Raw genomic sequence first — 14518 nt, 5'->3', positions numbered from 1 at the left:
CTATAGTTTATATTGAGTAGTTTTATTTTATCATGTAAACCCTTAGTTATATCATCTATTTATTTAGAATATGACCTGTAAAGTCACACAAATGTATTTTTATTTTTTATGGATCAAAATTTTATGATTATATATAATAAAATTATTGTATAAACTATTTTTATGGATCACAATTTTATGATTATGTATAATAAAATTTTTGTATACTATTTACTATGTATATGTGGAATTAGTAAAATAATTACCGTATAATATATGTAATTATGAAATGTATATATGAAATTAATTATTTTCAAACACACATATGTATAATAAAAAAAAGAAAAGACAATTAATATTAAAATTTAGGTTTATTAATTATTGTTGCCATGATTTTTTAGTTAGAATTTGATTTTGGAAATACATTAATTGAAGAGAAAAGACAAAAATCCTAAAAGATAGGTTAATTAATAACTTCAGTGGCATGCTATTGTAAATATAGTGGAAAACTAAGGGATAATCTAATTTTGTACTCCTCTTTTAATAGATTAGATAGTGATATAAGAATATAACTATAGACTTTGGTAGTTGATGACCAAAAAAAAAAGACTTTGGTAGTTTTGTTAGCGTTAATTAAAACTAGAAACCACATAACTTACATATTTGGCCACTTTCAAGTTAATACATTGCATCTCCTACGGATAAAACAATCAGTTGATTGCGCTTTCAACCAATGAAAATTGTGATCCCACGAAAATTATCTCACATATCATCTAATAAGTAAAAGGGGAATACGCTCAGCGCTCAGACGTCCACGTCGGATGAAATAATCAGCCAATCCCGTTGCATCTTTCTTCCACGTCTGTGCTTCGTTGGGCTTCATTACGATGGGCTTCGTTATGTTTTATTTTTGTTATGTACCTGGCCCATAAGCCCATAAGCTTGGCCAAACGGAGAACACCGTATCGAGCCTCCACGAACCCTAGCCTTATTTCTCTTGCGCAGACTGCATCGTGCCTCGACGAACCTCGACGAACCCTAACTTCATTCTCCCTTGCGCAGACAAATATCTCATCCCTTTCGTCCTTCCCACTTCTTCCCTTTATCGGTTTCGTCTGTTCATTCACTCCTTCATAAAATCCTCATTAACCTCCATTAATGGATCCCTTTCGCATCCCTCACTCTGATTTCTTTTATAACCCCGATCATTCCACCAGTTTGATTCCCCGCAAAACTATCTTCTCTCCCGATGAATTCCAACAGCAAAAACTCCGCATCCGGCGATCTTATCTCCAAGAAACCTAACGGGAAGGACGATGTCTCCTCCGCCGCACCGGTCAAACCCTCCGCCGCATCGATGAAACCCTCCGCCGCGGCGATGAAAATCTCCGCCGCACCGACGATCCCCTCCGTCGCACCGACGATCCCCTCCGCCGCATCGATGAAACCTATTGGCCAATCCGGTGTCTCCGGTGATTCCTCTTCGACAAAACGTAACGGCAAGGCAGTTGTCTGCTCCGATGTCCCCTCCAGCAACAGCGATCGCGTCGTGTTCTTCAAAGATGTGACGTTTGGACCACAAGAAGACGAGTTAAGATTTCGTCTGATCCATTTTTGGGAGGCAAAACACGCATTAAAAATATACTTATGGGTCTAGAGATGCTTCTGGTTGACGCAGAGGTTTGTTCCGACATCCTCTCTCTTTTTTTTTATTGTTTATGTTGCGACACAGATTACTAACAATCCTGATTTGTTCGTTCTAAACAGGGCACTGTGATTCAGGGATTCATCCCACCATCAAGGATGGACACTTATCTACGACACATGAAGCCCGGTTCCACCTACAGACTTACCAATTTTTTTGGTTCTAAGACCAAGAAGGTGTACCGGGTTGCTGATCCAGACGTGACCATTGCGTTCTCATGGAAGTCTGTCATCTCCGATCTCACAGACACTTCGACTTGGTTTCCTGAAGACCGTTTTCGTTTCCATGGTTATGAACAGTTCGAAGCGGCCTGTGACCTCAAAGGGGATCTGTATGGTAAGATCTCTTATATTTTATGATCTGTGCTCAGTCTATCTGTTTATGTTGATCAGATATCTCTTGATTGTTTATTAAGTTATGTTTTTATCGCAGATTTTATTGGTCATATCAAATTGGTGAATGAGCAGGCTCTTAACGAGAGTTTTGTGAAGGAGGTGTACCGGGTTGCTGATCCAGACGTGACCATTGCGTTCTCATGGAAGTCTGTCATCTCCGATCTCACAGACACTTCGACTTGGTTTCCTGAAGACCGTTTTCGTTTCCATGGTTATGAACAGTTCGAAGCGGCCTGTGACCTCAAAGGGGATCTGTATGGTAAGATCTCTTATATTTTATGATCTGTGCTCAGTCTATCTGTTTATGTTGATCAGATATCTCTTGATTGTTTATTAAGTTATGTTTTTATCGCAGATTTTATTGGTCATATCAAATTGGTGAATGAGCAGGCTCTTAACGAGAGTTTTGTGCTTGATGAAGTTGAGATAGCTTCTGATCGGCGAATTTTGGTTCATGTTCAGACACATGAGTGAGTCATCTAAGTTTTATGCTCTAGACGTATACTTCTTTGTTTAATAAATGTGTTCTCTTCGATGCAGTGGTCCTGTGATGAAGCTCTACATATGGGACAAGGTAGCAACAGCCTTTTGCGAGAAGTTTAGATCGCTTGGAAAACCTCCGAGTGTTATCATGGTGACAACTGTGAATCCTAAGCGATTAGGAGGTTCGTATTATCTAACGATTGTTGTGGTACATAGATGTTAGTAAGTTGCGTGGGAATCACAGTAGTATTAGGTGTTGAGAAGGGCTGTTTTATGGCTAGATTGTTTGATTAATTTGTTATTTTTTGGGTATGAAAATTGGTTATGCTACAGGTGCTTTGTCTCTGTCATCTCTATCATCTTCACGGGTTTTTTTTGATACGGATGTTCATCAAACCAGGGAGTATCTGGCTTGGTATGTATTCATCTTTATATTTAACCGTTTACGTTAATCTACCGACTGTGTTGCTTATTTTATTTTTTGAACGTTTCTAGGCTTGAATCAAACTCGGAAGTTGCTAATAGAGTTAATGCTGAGATTGTCACCAAGGCTGAGACAGCTACAATAGGTGAGCTACTCACTTACATGAAGCAGGAAGGAGCGAAGGTACGACATCTCATGCTTTCATATCTAATAAGTAAAAGGGGAATACGCTCAGCGCTCAGACGTCCACGTCGGATGAAATAATCAGCCAATCCCGTTGCATCTTTCTTCCACGTCTGTGCTTCGTTGGGCTTCATTACGATGGGCTTCGTTATGTTTTATTTTTGTTATGTACCTGGCCCATAAGCCCATAAGCTTGGCCAAACGGAGAACACCGTATCGAGCCTCCACGAACCCTAGCCTTATTTCTCTTGCGCAGACTGCATCGTGCCTCGACGAACCTCGACGAACCCTAACTTCATTCTCCCTTGCGCAGACAAATATCTCATCCCTTTCGTCCTTCCCACTTCTTCCCTTTATCGGTTTCGTCTGTTCATTCACTCCTTCATAAAATCCTCATTAACCTCCATTAATGGATCCCTTTCGCATCCCTCACTCTGATTTCTTTTATAACCCCGATCATTCCACCAGTTTGATTCCCCGCAAAACTATCTTCTCTCCCGATGAATTCCAACAGCAAAAACTCCGCATCCGGCGATCTTATCTCCAAGAAACCTAACGGGAAGGACGATGTCTCCTCCGCCGCACCGGTCAAACCCTCCGCCGCATCGATGAAACCCTCCGCCGCGGCGATGAAAATCTCCGCCGCACCGACGATCCCCTCCGTCGCACCGACGATCCCCTCCGCCGCATCGATGAAACCTATTGGCCAATCCGGTGTCTCCGGTGATTCCTCTTCGACAAAACGTAACGGCAAGGCAGTTGTCTGCTCCGATGTCCCCTCCAGCAACAGCGATCGCGTCGTGTTCTTCAAAGATGTGACGTTTGGACCACAAGAAGACGAGTTAAGATTTCGTCTGATCCATTTTTGGGAGGCAAAACACGCATTCTCGAAGATACTTATGGGTCTAGAGATGCTTCTGGTTGACGCAGAGGTTTGTTCCGACATCCTCTCTCTTTTTTTTTATTGTTTATGTTGCGACACAGATTACTAACAATCCTGATTTGTTCGTTCTAAACAGGGCACTGTGATTCAGGGATTCATCCCACCATCAAGGATGGACACTTATCTACGACACATGAAGCCCGGTTCCACCTACAGACTTACCAATTTTTTTGGTTCTAAGACCAAGAAGGTGTACCGGGTTGCTGATCCAGACGTGACCATTGCGTTCTCATGGAAGTCTGTCATCTCCGATCTCACAGACACTTCGACTTGGTTTCCTGAAGACCGTTTTCGTTTCCATGGTTATGAACAGTTCGAAGCGGCCTGTGACCTCAAAGGGGATCTGTATGGTAAGATCTCTTATATTTTATGATCTGTGCTCAGTCTATCTGTTTATGTTGATCAGATATCTCTTGATTGTTTATTAAGTTATGTTTTTATCGCAGATTTTATTGGTCATATCAAATTGGTGAATGAGCAGGCTCTTAACGAGAGTTTTGTGCTTGATGAAGTTGAGATAGCTTCTGATCGGCGAATTTTGGTTCATGTTCAGACACATGAGTGAGTCATCTAAGTTTTATGCTCTAGACGTATACTTCTTTGTTTAATAAATGTGTTCTCTTCGATGCAGTGGTCCTGTGATGAAGCTCTACATATGGGACAAGGTAGCAACAGCCTTTTGCGAGAAGTTTAGATCGCTTGGAAAACCTCCGAGTGTTATCATGGTGACAACTGTGAATCCTAAGCGATTAGGAGGTTCGTATTATCTAACGATTGTTGTGGTACATAGATGTTAGTAAGTTGCGTGGGAATCACAGTAGTATTAGGTGTTGAGAAGGGCTGTTTTATGGCTAGATTGTTTGATTAATTTGTTATTTTTTGGGTATGAAAATTGGTTATGCTACAGGTGCTTTGTCTCTGTCATCTCTATCATCTTCACGGGTTTTTTTTGATACGGATGTTCATCAAACCAGGGAGTATCTGGCTTGGTATGTATTCATCTTTATATTTAACCGTTTACGTTAATCTACCGACTGTGTTGCTTATTTTATTTTTTGAACGTTTCTAGGCTTGAATCAAACTCGGAAGTTGCTAATAGAGTTAATGCTGAGATTGTCACCAAGGCTGAGACAGCTACAATAGGTGAGCTACTCACTTACATGAAGCAGGAAGGAGCGAAGGTACGACATCTCATGCTTTCATACTTGCATTGGAATTAGATTTGTTATTGAGTATCTTCACTGTTGTAATATTATAGGTTGCTTGGTTCGAGTGTACGGCCACCATTGATGATGTTGTGCGTGGCTCAGCTTGGTACTACATTGCTTGTGGTGGATGCAAGACTAAAGCTACTAAAGGACCTACCACGCTTATGTGTAGGAAGTGTGGAAAGACTGGGATTACTGGTGCTGCAGAGTAAGAATTGTAATTATATTTTTTTGTGTCATATACACCACCAACGTCCATTATTAATGTGCATTTGAAACAGGTATCTCAGCAAGCTATCTGTCTATGACAACAATGATCATGCGAGCTTTGTACTTCTCGGTGACGCTGGGTTTGAGTTAACTGGGAAGAAAGCATCTGTATTGGTTGAGAGTTACTATGAGGTAATCACATACCTGTCCATCGTTCAATTTTTGGTTGTGTTCTAACAATTTTTTAAATTTATATAGGCTAATGAGGGATCAGGAGATGATCATGTAGTCCCGGTGCCTCAAGTCCTTATTGACACCATCGGACAGAAACGCACGTTCGTTATCAAGATATCAAAGCACAACTTGGAAGGCAAGACTCAAGCTTTGACTGTCACCAAGGTACTCCCTCTCGAGGTTCCAGCACTTGGATACGATTTAGCCGCCGACGTGGTTGTCTCTCCTACTGCAGATGAGGGGGTGAAAAGAGGTGCTGATATGATTGTGTCAGATGATGCTAAGCGTGCAAAAAGTGGCTAATATGTTTTGTGTACTTGGGTTGTGTTTGAAGAACGACTATCTGTTTGTTCTTTTGCTTCTGGTTTTGTTTTTTCTTTGTTGAAATATTATGATTTGGTTTGTTTGCTTCAGTTTTTGTGTTGACATTATTTATATATCGTATTTTCTATTTGGATAATTTTTGCTTCGTTGGTTCATTTGTTTATGTTGAGGTTTGACCTTTTTTAAGTTGCTAAAATTTATACAGTATTTTTATTTTTAGTTATAATTATGTTGTTTATTTTAAAATAGTAAGGGACAAATAAAAACTTGAAAAAATTATTTTACTTTTATATATTTCTTCCATATATATTTATAAAATTATCTCTTATTTGTATGTAATAAAAATTAGGGAACTGAGATAATTGAATCTTTATACATGATTTATAGTAAACTTTAGAGTAGACTTTCTCTATTATAACATATATGATTTAAAAAATAAGAAAGGTACAAATTCTCTTATTTAATTATATTTGATATTAAAACTACGAATACTACGTAAGTAATCATCATTACACTATTAAATCACTAAACGACTAATTACTTCAACTCTTGCTAGAATCCAAAAATGATTATTTGCCGAACACAAAAAATATTGGTGCCAGGGGTCGAACCCTGAATAATGAGCATATACAAAGGATGCTCTACCACCGGACTAAATACACACTTCGGGAATCTGATCAAGACAAAAAAACATTTACTTTACAGTTTTTTGGCAGGAACTCAATTTATTAATTAGTGATACTCTTTTTAAAATAAGTTTCATTAAATAACGGAAAACAATATGTTCCTTTAGAAAATATTTATATATGTTTAATTGAAAGGACATAGAGTACGTGTTAATAGAGTCACCAGATCATTCTTGCGTCATTAATCATGCGAAGGGAAAGGCATCGGTTACTTATCTTTTGTGTTTTTATATTTATTGACGTGCTCCCCAAGAAAAATTAGTCACATAATTGGCTAAAACCAAGTGCTTAATTTTTTGGATATTTACTAAGGTTTAGGAAATTTCTTAATACATATTAAATATAATGATTTTTGTATAAACCCGGGCGTAGCCCGGACAAAATCTCTAGTTATAATAAATTTTATAATTACAACCAGTATATTGAGAAATTATTTCGATCTAAGCTCATATATGTTAGCCGAACAATGATAAAAGTCATGTTTTTGATCAAAAAAAAAAGAGTCATGTTTATGTATTATGGATCAAATATTTGAGTATTTACTATTTGGACATGACATGATATAGTGGGCATGCATGCAATGATTTATGACAAAACGTTTTTCAAAACACATACCTAATGTAGATATATTTCAAATAAAACACTTCAAAGCAGAAATTAGACGGAGATGGACAGACAACCCATCAAATATCTAGATATTGCAATATTGACTATGTTCATTTAACACAAGAATAATTCCAAATGCTAAATCTTAAAGTTAGGTAGGCATGCATGGGTCACAGTTTATATGCTAACAACTTTAATATGAAAATCCAAACGACCTACGTAGTTTGTTGGTGAGCTAATAATAAGACGACAAGGAGCTATGGCGTTGAGTAACTTCAGATATCTTAAATATTAGCTAATTTGTCACTGTAGTCCAAATCTCACACCATACGTTCATTATAGTTCAATAGTTCTCAATACATTGAACTTGTTTGATTCAACCGAATTTCGAGATATAATGCATAGTGGAGGTTTGCGTTTCGTGGCTTATCCTATAGCTGAAAACTAATAGCATGTTTAATGAAAAATTCTTAGAGTAGAATTCTTAGTTTTTTAATTAAAAGTTAAGAAATAGATTTTTATATTCCATTATGAAATCCACCTTTAAAAACTCTCCATTAAACATACTTAACGGAAGCTTTTGCAAATTAAGTGAAAAGGGAATCATTATTAAGAAAAAAAGTAGGAGACGATTATCATTCTGGCCCAATAACAAAGATCGACTAAGCCCAGCAAAAGACAAAAGTCCATCTGTTCTGAATACAGTCAACTGTGTAGTGTCGGGATTCAGGTTGTGTAGAGCACCAGATATCGTCATGACCGCTAATGTATGAGCATCAGCCGTTTTGGCCTTTAATGAGGTCATCTTCCAAGGTTCCTTTATGGCTCAGAGATACAAGAAACCGCTAAGTGGTTCAGTATTCCAAATGTTTATTTAAATGTAAATGGATCTACCATCGTTGAGAGACTTCTAGCCATCTGTTTCTCAAGACAGAGGAGACGACTTCACTCAGCAATCATGATTTGATTCATCAATCCATAATAATAAACAACTAAAAACACTTGCTTGAGCCGAAATTTGTTGGGACACAAAAATCATATTTTAACCAAATAACGCTGATTATCAACATTGATAAAAAAAATATATATATATGAGTTTTCCCTCAGAATCGAAGAACTTATCAACATTGATTAGCTCAGACAAGGCTGAAACTTGTTATAGAGATTTTCTCGAATCATCATTGAGTACCAAACCAAAAAGAAAAAGGAAAGAACCAGATTGTGAAACTAAAAACTCAAACTATGTAAAAATGAAGAAAAACAAACATAGACGAATCTAGTTCCCTCAGACAAACTGAGTTTTGTTCTACACTGATATATTCAGACAAGGCTGAAACTATAAAGTAAGGTTATTCGATCATTGGGAACTATAGCGTCTATATTGCAAAACCAGAAACATGAAACAGAAAAAATAAGAATGTGTATCAAGTACTTGTTGTTGATGTTGCTCTGCTCCTGAAGCGGCGGCCCCCTTTTTATACAAGCCCTAAGGAGGCTGTGGAAAGTATTGATAAATAACACAGAAAGTCCTCACTCTTTAACAGGCTCAAACATTTCACCCCGTAATTTATTATATTTACAATAAGGTCCAATTACCAGTCACGAGAAAGATCTTTGTTCACTATTGAGCTATCTTGCCTGTATCATGCATTATTCCTGTTCTTATGAGAAGTGTTGCACAAATTTGCCATTGGCGAAAAAACATCATTATTGCCTTAATATCAAGAACCATCACTGATATAAATCGAACTAGATAAAGATTCAATGGGTTTATTTAATCCAACTAGATAAAAAGATTCAGTAGGTTTATTTTGTAAATAAACAATAATTTAATCATACAAAAGCAAATGAGCAGAAGCAATGTTTTATGGTATCACCAGGAGAGTAAAATGTACAACACAAAGTGAAATGGTATCAAGTACACGCCACGCACACTGTTCCATATATGTAATGCACAATACAACTAACACCGGTGGACCCTCATGGAGCATGCGACTGCACAGCTTCCTGAAGGCTCTTCACGGCGCTATCATAAGTCACAAACCCCATAAACCAGAACTCGTGGTTGTCGACAGAAATCACCTGTATATACTTCTCAGATGTGTTCACTCTGCTTGTTGACGGGTTCACTGCCTTCAGCTGGTTCACCGGAAGTACCACCTATCCAATATCAGATAAAAATCATCACTCACAGACTCCACTAAGAATGATGAGAAATAATAGAGTCTAAGGTTCTCAAAAATCTGTTTTGGTTGATAAAACAAGCATGCAGAGATCATTTTATAAACAAGTTCACAGCTTGGTTGGATGGTGTTTCAGCTCATCTTTGGGGGTTTGACAGCCCTTAAACCTTATATTCAATCTCTCCTCTAGTTTTATCAGGAATCCTATAAGATTTAATTAAAAATGACAAGAAACTTTGTTATAGAATCAAAAAGCAAGAAAAAGACCAAAAAGCACCTCGTAATAACTCCACTTGGTCTGATCACCTTCTTTGTAGGAAAGAGGATTGTCACTACAGAACGCAAGCTTGTGCGTGGAAAGATACATAACACCCATCACAGGACCAGCAGATGTAGACAAGTAGCAAGCGTAGGTCTTGCGAAGCTGCTCATCGGGAAAGCACTCAAACGTCTGCTTGAAGACCTTCTCATATCCACCTTCCGCAAGTATCTTCGTCCCCTGAGCAATACGCGAAACAGCAGCATCAGCCACACTTGGACCTGTTTTCACTGAGAACACAAGGAACAAAATCATATAATATCCATATCTATACAACATTAGTTCCTCATATCCAGTCAAACAAGCATAGACTAGATTCATGAGGGAGCTTACAGTGCTGCCAAACGTTTCCGGAGAGATCTTGAGCCTTCTTGGTGGCGTCAGCAGCCATCTTCCCCCATTTCCCGAGCGTATCCTTCACAGAGTCCATCGTATCTGCCCCCCAATCACTCAATCAATCAATTAAACATAGATTCGATGGGATGCGAGATCTGGTGATGCAAAGTAACTTACTCTTGGGGACAGGGGAAGGAGAGACGTAAGGATTGAACTCCGGCGGCATGGTGGTGGCGGTACCGCCGGAGATTGGAGGAGGAGGAGTGACGTCGTTGGGATCGAGCTTAGGGTAAGGAGCGTAGTCGGAGGAGTGAGGAGCAGCTTTGGGATCCGAGGAGGCGGGAGTGGAGATCCGGCTGCCATCGTGATTCTCTTCATGCCCACTCATGCTTTGATTCTTCTTCTTCTTCTTTCGATACGATCTATATTGTTTTTCTTCTTTTCTTTTTGGTTAAGTAAAGAGGAACCGGTTCGAATCTCACAAACTACAAATAATTTAAAATGTCGGCCGGTGTTACGTTGGCATTTTTAATCGTTTGTATAAATATTTTATGATGATTGGTAGGTGATATAAGTGCTTTGCACAGTTTTTTTTTTTTTTTTGACAACTAATTTAGTTATCAAATCATGCTTTAGTTTAAAATCTAAAGCTATGACCCAAATTTTAAAATGAAATAAGTTGGTTTTATAAATTCATTTTTGTACAGATTTTATTTAGTGTTTCAAAAACAAATTTTCAAGAATTAAATCTACATTTATAGTCATAAAATTTACGGCGTAAATTCTAAAGCTAAAAGGTTAAATCTACATCATCTACCAATCAAATTCCTAGTCTTTTTTTTCACAGCCAGTGTATCATGTATCGGACTGTCAACAATTTGTTTTTAACCTCATATCATCTTCGGGCCATTTATATATATTTTAAATAGAGAAATTCTACAAAAATGAAATAATATCCAGTTTATTCTTTTAGAATATAAAACATTATTTTCTATATATAAACAAATGTTAATTTTCCCTCTATTTGTAAATGTTTTTATATGTAAATGTTACTTTCCAAATATATTAGAATAAAATAGCTATTAAAATATTTTGAAGAGAAATATAGAAATATGCTTAAAATTTTCTTTAATATCAATTAACTTGATTGAAATACAACATAATTCCCATCCTTTTATAACTACATCAACAAAACAATAGAAAACGTAGTACTTTGGCTATGCATAACTAAATATGAGTAAATATTTACAAAAAAATATTCTTTTGACATAAAATATAAACAAGTAAGAAAATAGAAAAAAGTAGTTTGAAATACTTTTAACTAAAATATTACTTATTTTAATTTTAGTTTTAAAATACAAAAGTGGGATATATATTTGGAGGAAGGAATTAGGGTTTTTAATCTTTTCATTGTTGAGCAATCGGCCATGGAAGAACAAGAGGATAAGAAGACAAAAGAGATCCATAGAGTAACACAAGATGATAAGGAGGATAGATGTCAAGTAGACAATATTCCTCTTGATCTAACCTTGGATGTACTCTCAAGACTTCCTGCGAAATCGATCGCAAGATTTCTTTGTGTATCCAAGCTCTGGTCTTCTTTCATCACACTTCCGAGTTTTATCACCTCCTTCGCGTCTCGGTCCTCTTCACAGCCTCCGCGTCTTCTGCTCACCTTCACACATCTAGAGAAGCACACACTTCTAGAGAAGCACTTCGTTTTCTCCTTTCCTCAAAACCAGAATGGAGACGGGTCATATCCTCCGTACCACAGTTATCAGATGACAACCCCAAAATATTCGGTTATTACACTATCCGAGAGCGTCCAGGGCTTGATTTTATTAAAGGATCTTGTAGTATGGAACCCCCAACCTTGAGAAGGGTTTTAACCTTACCACAACCCCAAGAAACAATCTCGGTTAAAGGTTCGCCTTGTTCGGGATACCGTTCTTATTTGGGCTACGATCCTTTGGAAGGTAAACACAAAGTATTGTTCATGTCGAGAAATGAATATACCGACCAGCCACGGGTTCTTACATTGGGAGCTCAAGAATCATGGAGAATAATAACCAAAGGACGTTGCCCGATGCATTTCTCAAGTATAGGAGGATATGGGCGATGCTTCAATCGGATTCTGTATTACGAAGCTTTTGATACTGATGGTCATCGTATAATAATGAGCTTTGATGTCAAATATGAAAACTTCAATCTTATCAAAATTCTGGAAGGTTTTTATAAAATGCCGTGTCATATGATACTTTATGAGGGAAGGCTAGCCTTAGTTCATAAAAGGACATATGACCCTAACGTTGATCTATATATTTTGAATGATTCAACTGGAGACGAATGGTTGCATGAAGAATGCTGTCTTCATATACTTGCTGGTCTATGTTTAAACGGTGTTACTGCTGCTGGTGAGCTTGTTTTTACCTCTACCGAGAATGAATCGCTTTATATTCTATATTTAAATCCGAGGAGAAACATTATGAGAGAAGTTTTGTTTGAAGGAATTGTGGGTGGTGACTTTAGAGGTCGTTATGGACTTTGTAGCAACATCGGTATATACAATATTAGTGTTTTCCCAAACCACACTGGGACTCTTGTGTCCTTCTAAATCAGCGCTTCATTCGCTGTTGCACCTTTTCTTTTCTTCTCAATGACACTTAAATTTTATGACACTAAATGATTCTCTTATGTTTTCGTTTTACTTGTGATATTTAATTAATGATTTGACCGTTCCTTGATTTGTTCTGCCTATGCAAACTATTAATTACATGCGTGTACAATAGATGGTAGCGGCTTTATCTTAGAAACAATTGTATGAAGAAGTTAGTTGAAGATATGGAGAATACACAATATTAAGCTAGATGGTTAATTATCAGCTGTGTACGTATGAGAAGAAGAAACATGTGACATAATTTGATCCGTAGTCTGTAAAGTTCGTTTGATTTTTGAAATATAATTAACCTTAACAAAACATAAAAAGGAATAAGCATGGTTAACTAAACCAGAAACTTTGATGGGATTTTTGCAAAATTGACCTACAACTTAAAGTCAAACACAAAACTAACCTCCCTTTTTTTTGAAAATTGGTTTTGCCCTATTCACCCCACAAGTTCAAATAATTTACGAAAATGCCATCAATTTTTTTTTTCTTTTTTTTTCGAAAATGACATTTTTACTCTCTCACCCTCATCATCTTCAAGTAATTACAAGATTGTCATTGTCATCAATACCACAACCACCATGAACAACCAATTTGAAGCTCTTAATGCTCCCAAAATCGATTTACCCTTCTTCTTTTTCCATTCTTGTGAACTAAACACAACATATCTCTCACTTTCTCTCAACAATGAGCTAAAAAAACCCAAGATTTTGATTCTAAAATTTTTATGGTTCATAGAGTCATAGAAGCTAACGATTATGGGTGGGTGACTTTCGTTTGTGATTCTGTGGGCTTGGAGAAGCCTTATGTATGCTAAGGAACTTATCTCACCAATTTAAGGTATGACATCGAGTTTTTTTCCAGATCTGTTCGTCAGACGACTTACTTGGGAAGTCGTCTGGCTGTAGACGACTTACCTTTCAGTCGTCTGGCTGTAGACGACTTACCTGGAAGTCGTCTGGTCAACGCAGAGGTTATTTTTGCAATTGACTTTGAAATCTGTAACCTGAGACGACTGAAAGTTAAGTCGTCTACTATTGTTTGGTTTCAAAAAAAATTCGAAAGAACCTAGACGACTTACATTTCAGTCGTCATAGGTTACTTTTGCATTTGACTGGATAATTTCAGAAGTTTGACTTCCCCAGACGACTTACATTTCAGTCGTCTGGCAAAAATTAAAATAATAATATTTTTTAAAAGTAGACGACTTAAAGTTAAGTCGTCATAGGTTAGTTTTGCAATTGAAAAAAAAAACTTCAAGATTTAATTATACACAGACGACTTATAATTCAGTCGTCCACCAGACGACTTAATTGTAAGTCGTCCAGGACTTTTTTCCGAGATTCTGGTCAAACCTCGTAAATCCTGGACGACTTACATTTCAGTCGTCTCGTGGACGACTGAATTATAAGTCGTCTGTATATAATTAAATCTTGAAGTTTTTTTTTTCAATTGCAAAACTAACCTATGACGACTTAACTTTAAGTCGTCTACTTTTAAAAAAATATTATTATTTTAATTTTCACTAGACGACTGAAATGTAAGTCGTCCAAAAAGTCAAACTTCTGAAATAATCCAGTCAAATGCAAAACTAACCTCTGACGACTGAAATGTAAGTCGTCTAGCTTTTTTGGA

The 14518-nt window shown here is 37.2% G+C and overlaps 1 protein-coding gene across 1 annotated transcript; it reads right to left on the bottom strand.

The window, feature by feature from the left end:
- Nucleotides 1-9168: 9168 nt before the first annotated feature.
- On the bottom strand, nt 9169-10714 carry LOC106361697 (GEM-like protein 1). Its single transcript, XM_013801503.3, has 4 exons — nt 10396-10714; nt 10216-10317; nt 9841-10112; nt 9169-9540 (listed from the first exon to the last, which is right to left on the bottom strand). Exons 1-4 carry the CDS (start codon nt 10604-10606, stop codon nt 9361-9363), a joined length of 765 nt encoding a protein of 254 aa, XP_013656957.1. The 5' UTR covers nt 10607-10714; the 3' UTR covers nt 9169-9360.
- Between the last annotated feature and the right edge of the window lie 3804 nt (nt 10715-14518).

Source organism: Brassica napus, chromosome A8, assembly GCF_020379485.1.
Source record: "Brassica napus cultivar Da-Ae chromosome A8, Da-Ae, whole genome shotgun sequence".
In the NCBI taxonomy this organism is placed as follows: Eukaryota; Viridiplantae; Streptophyta; class Magnoliopsida; order Brassicales; family Brassicaceae; genus Brassica; species Brassica napus.
This window is presented reverse-complemented; position numbering and strand designations above follow the sequence as displayed.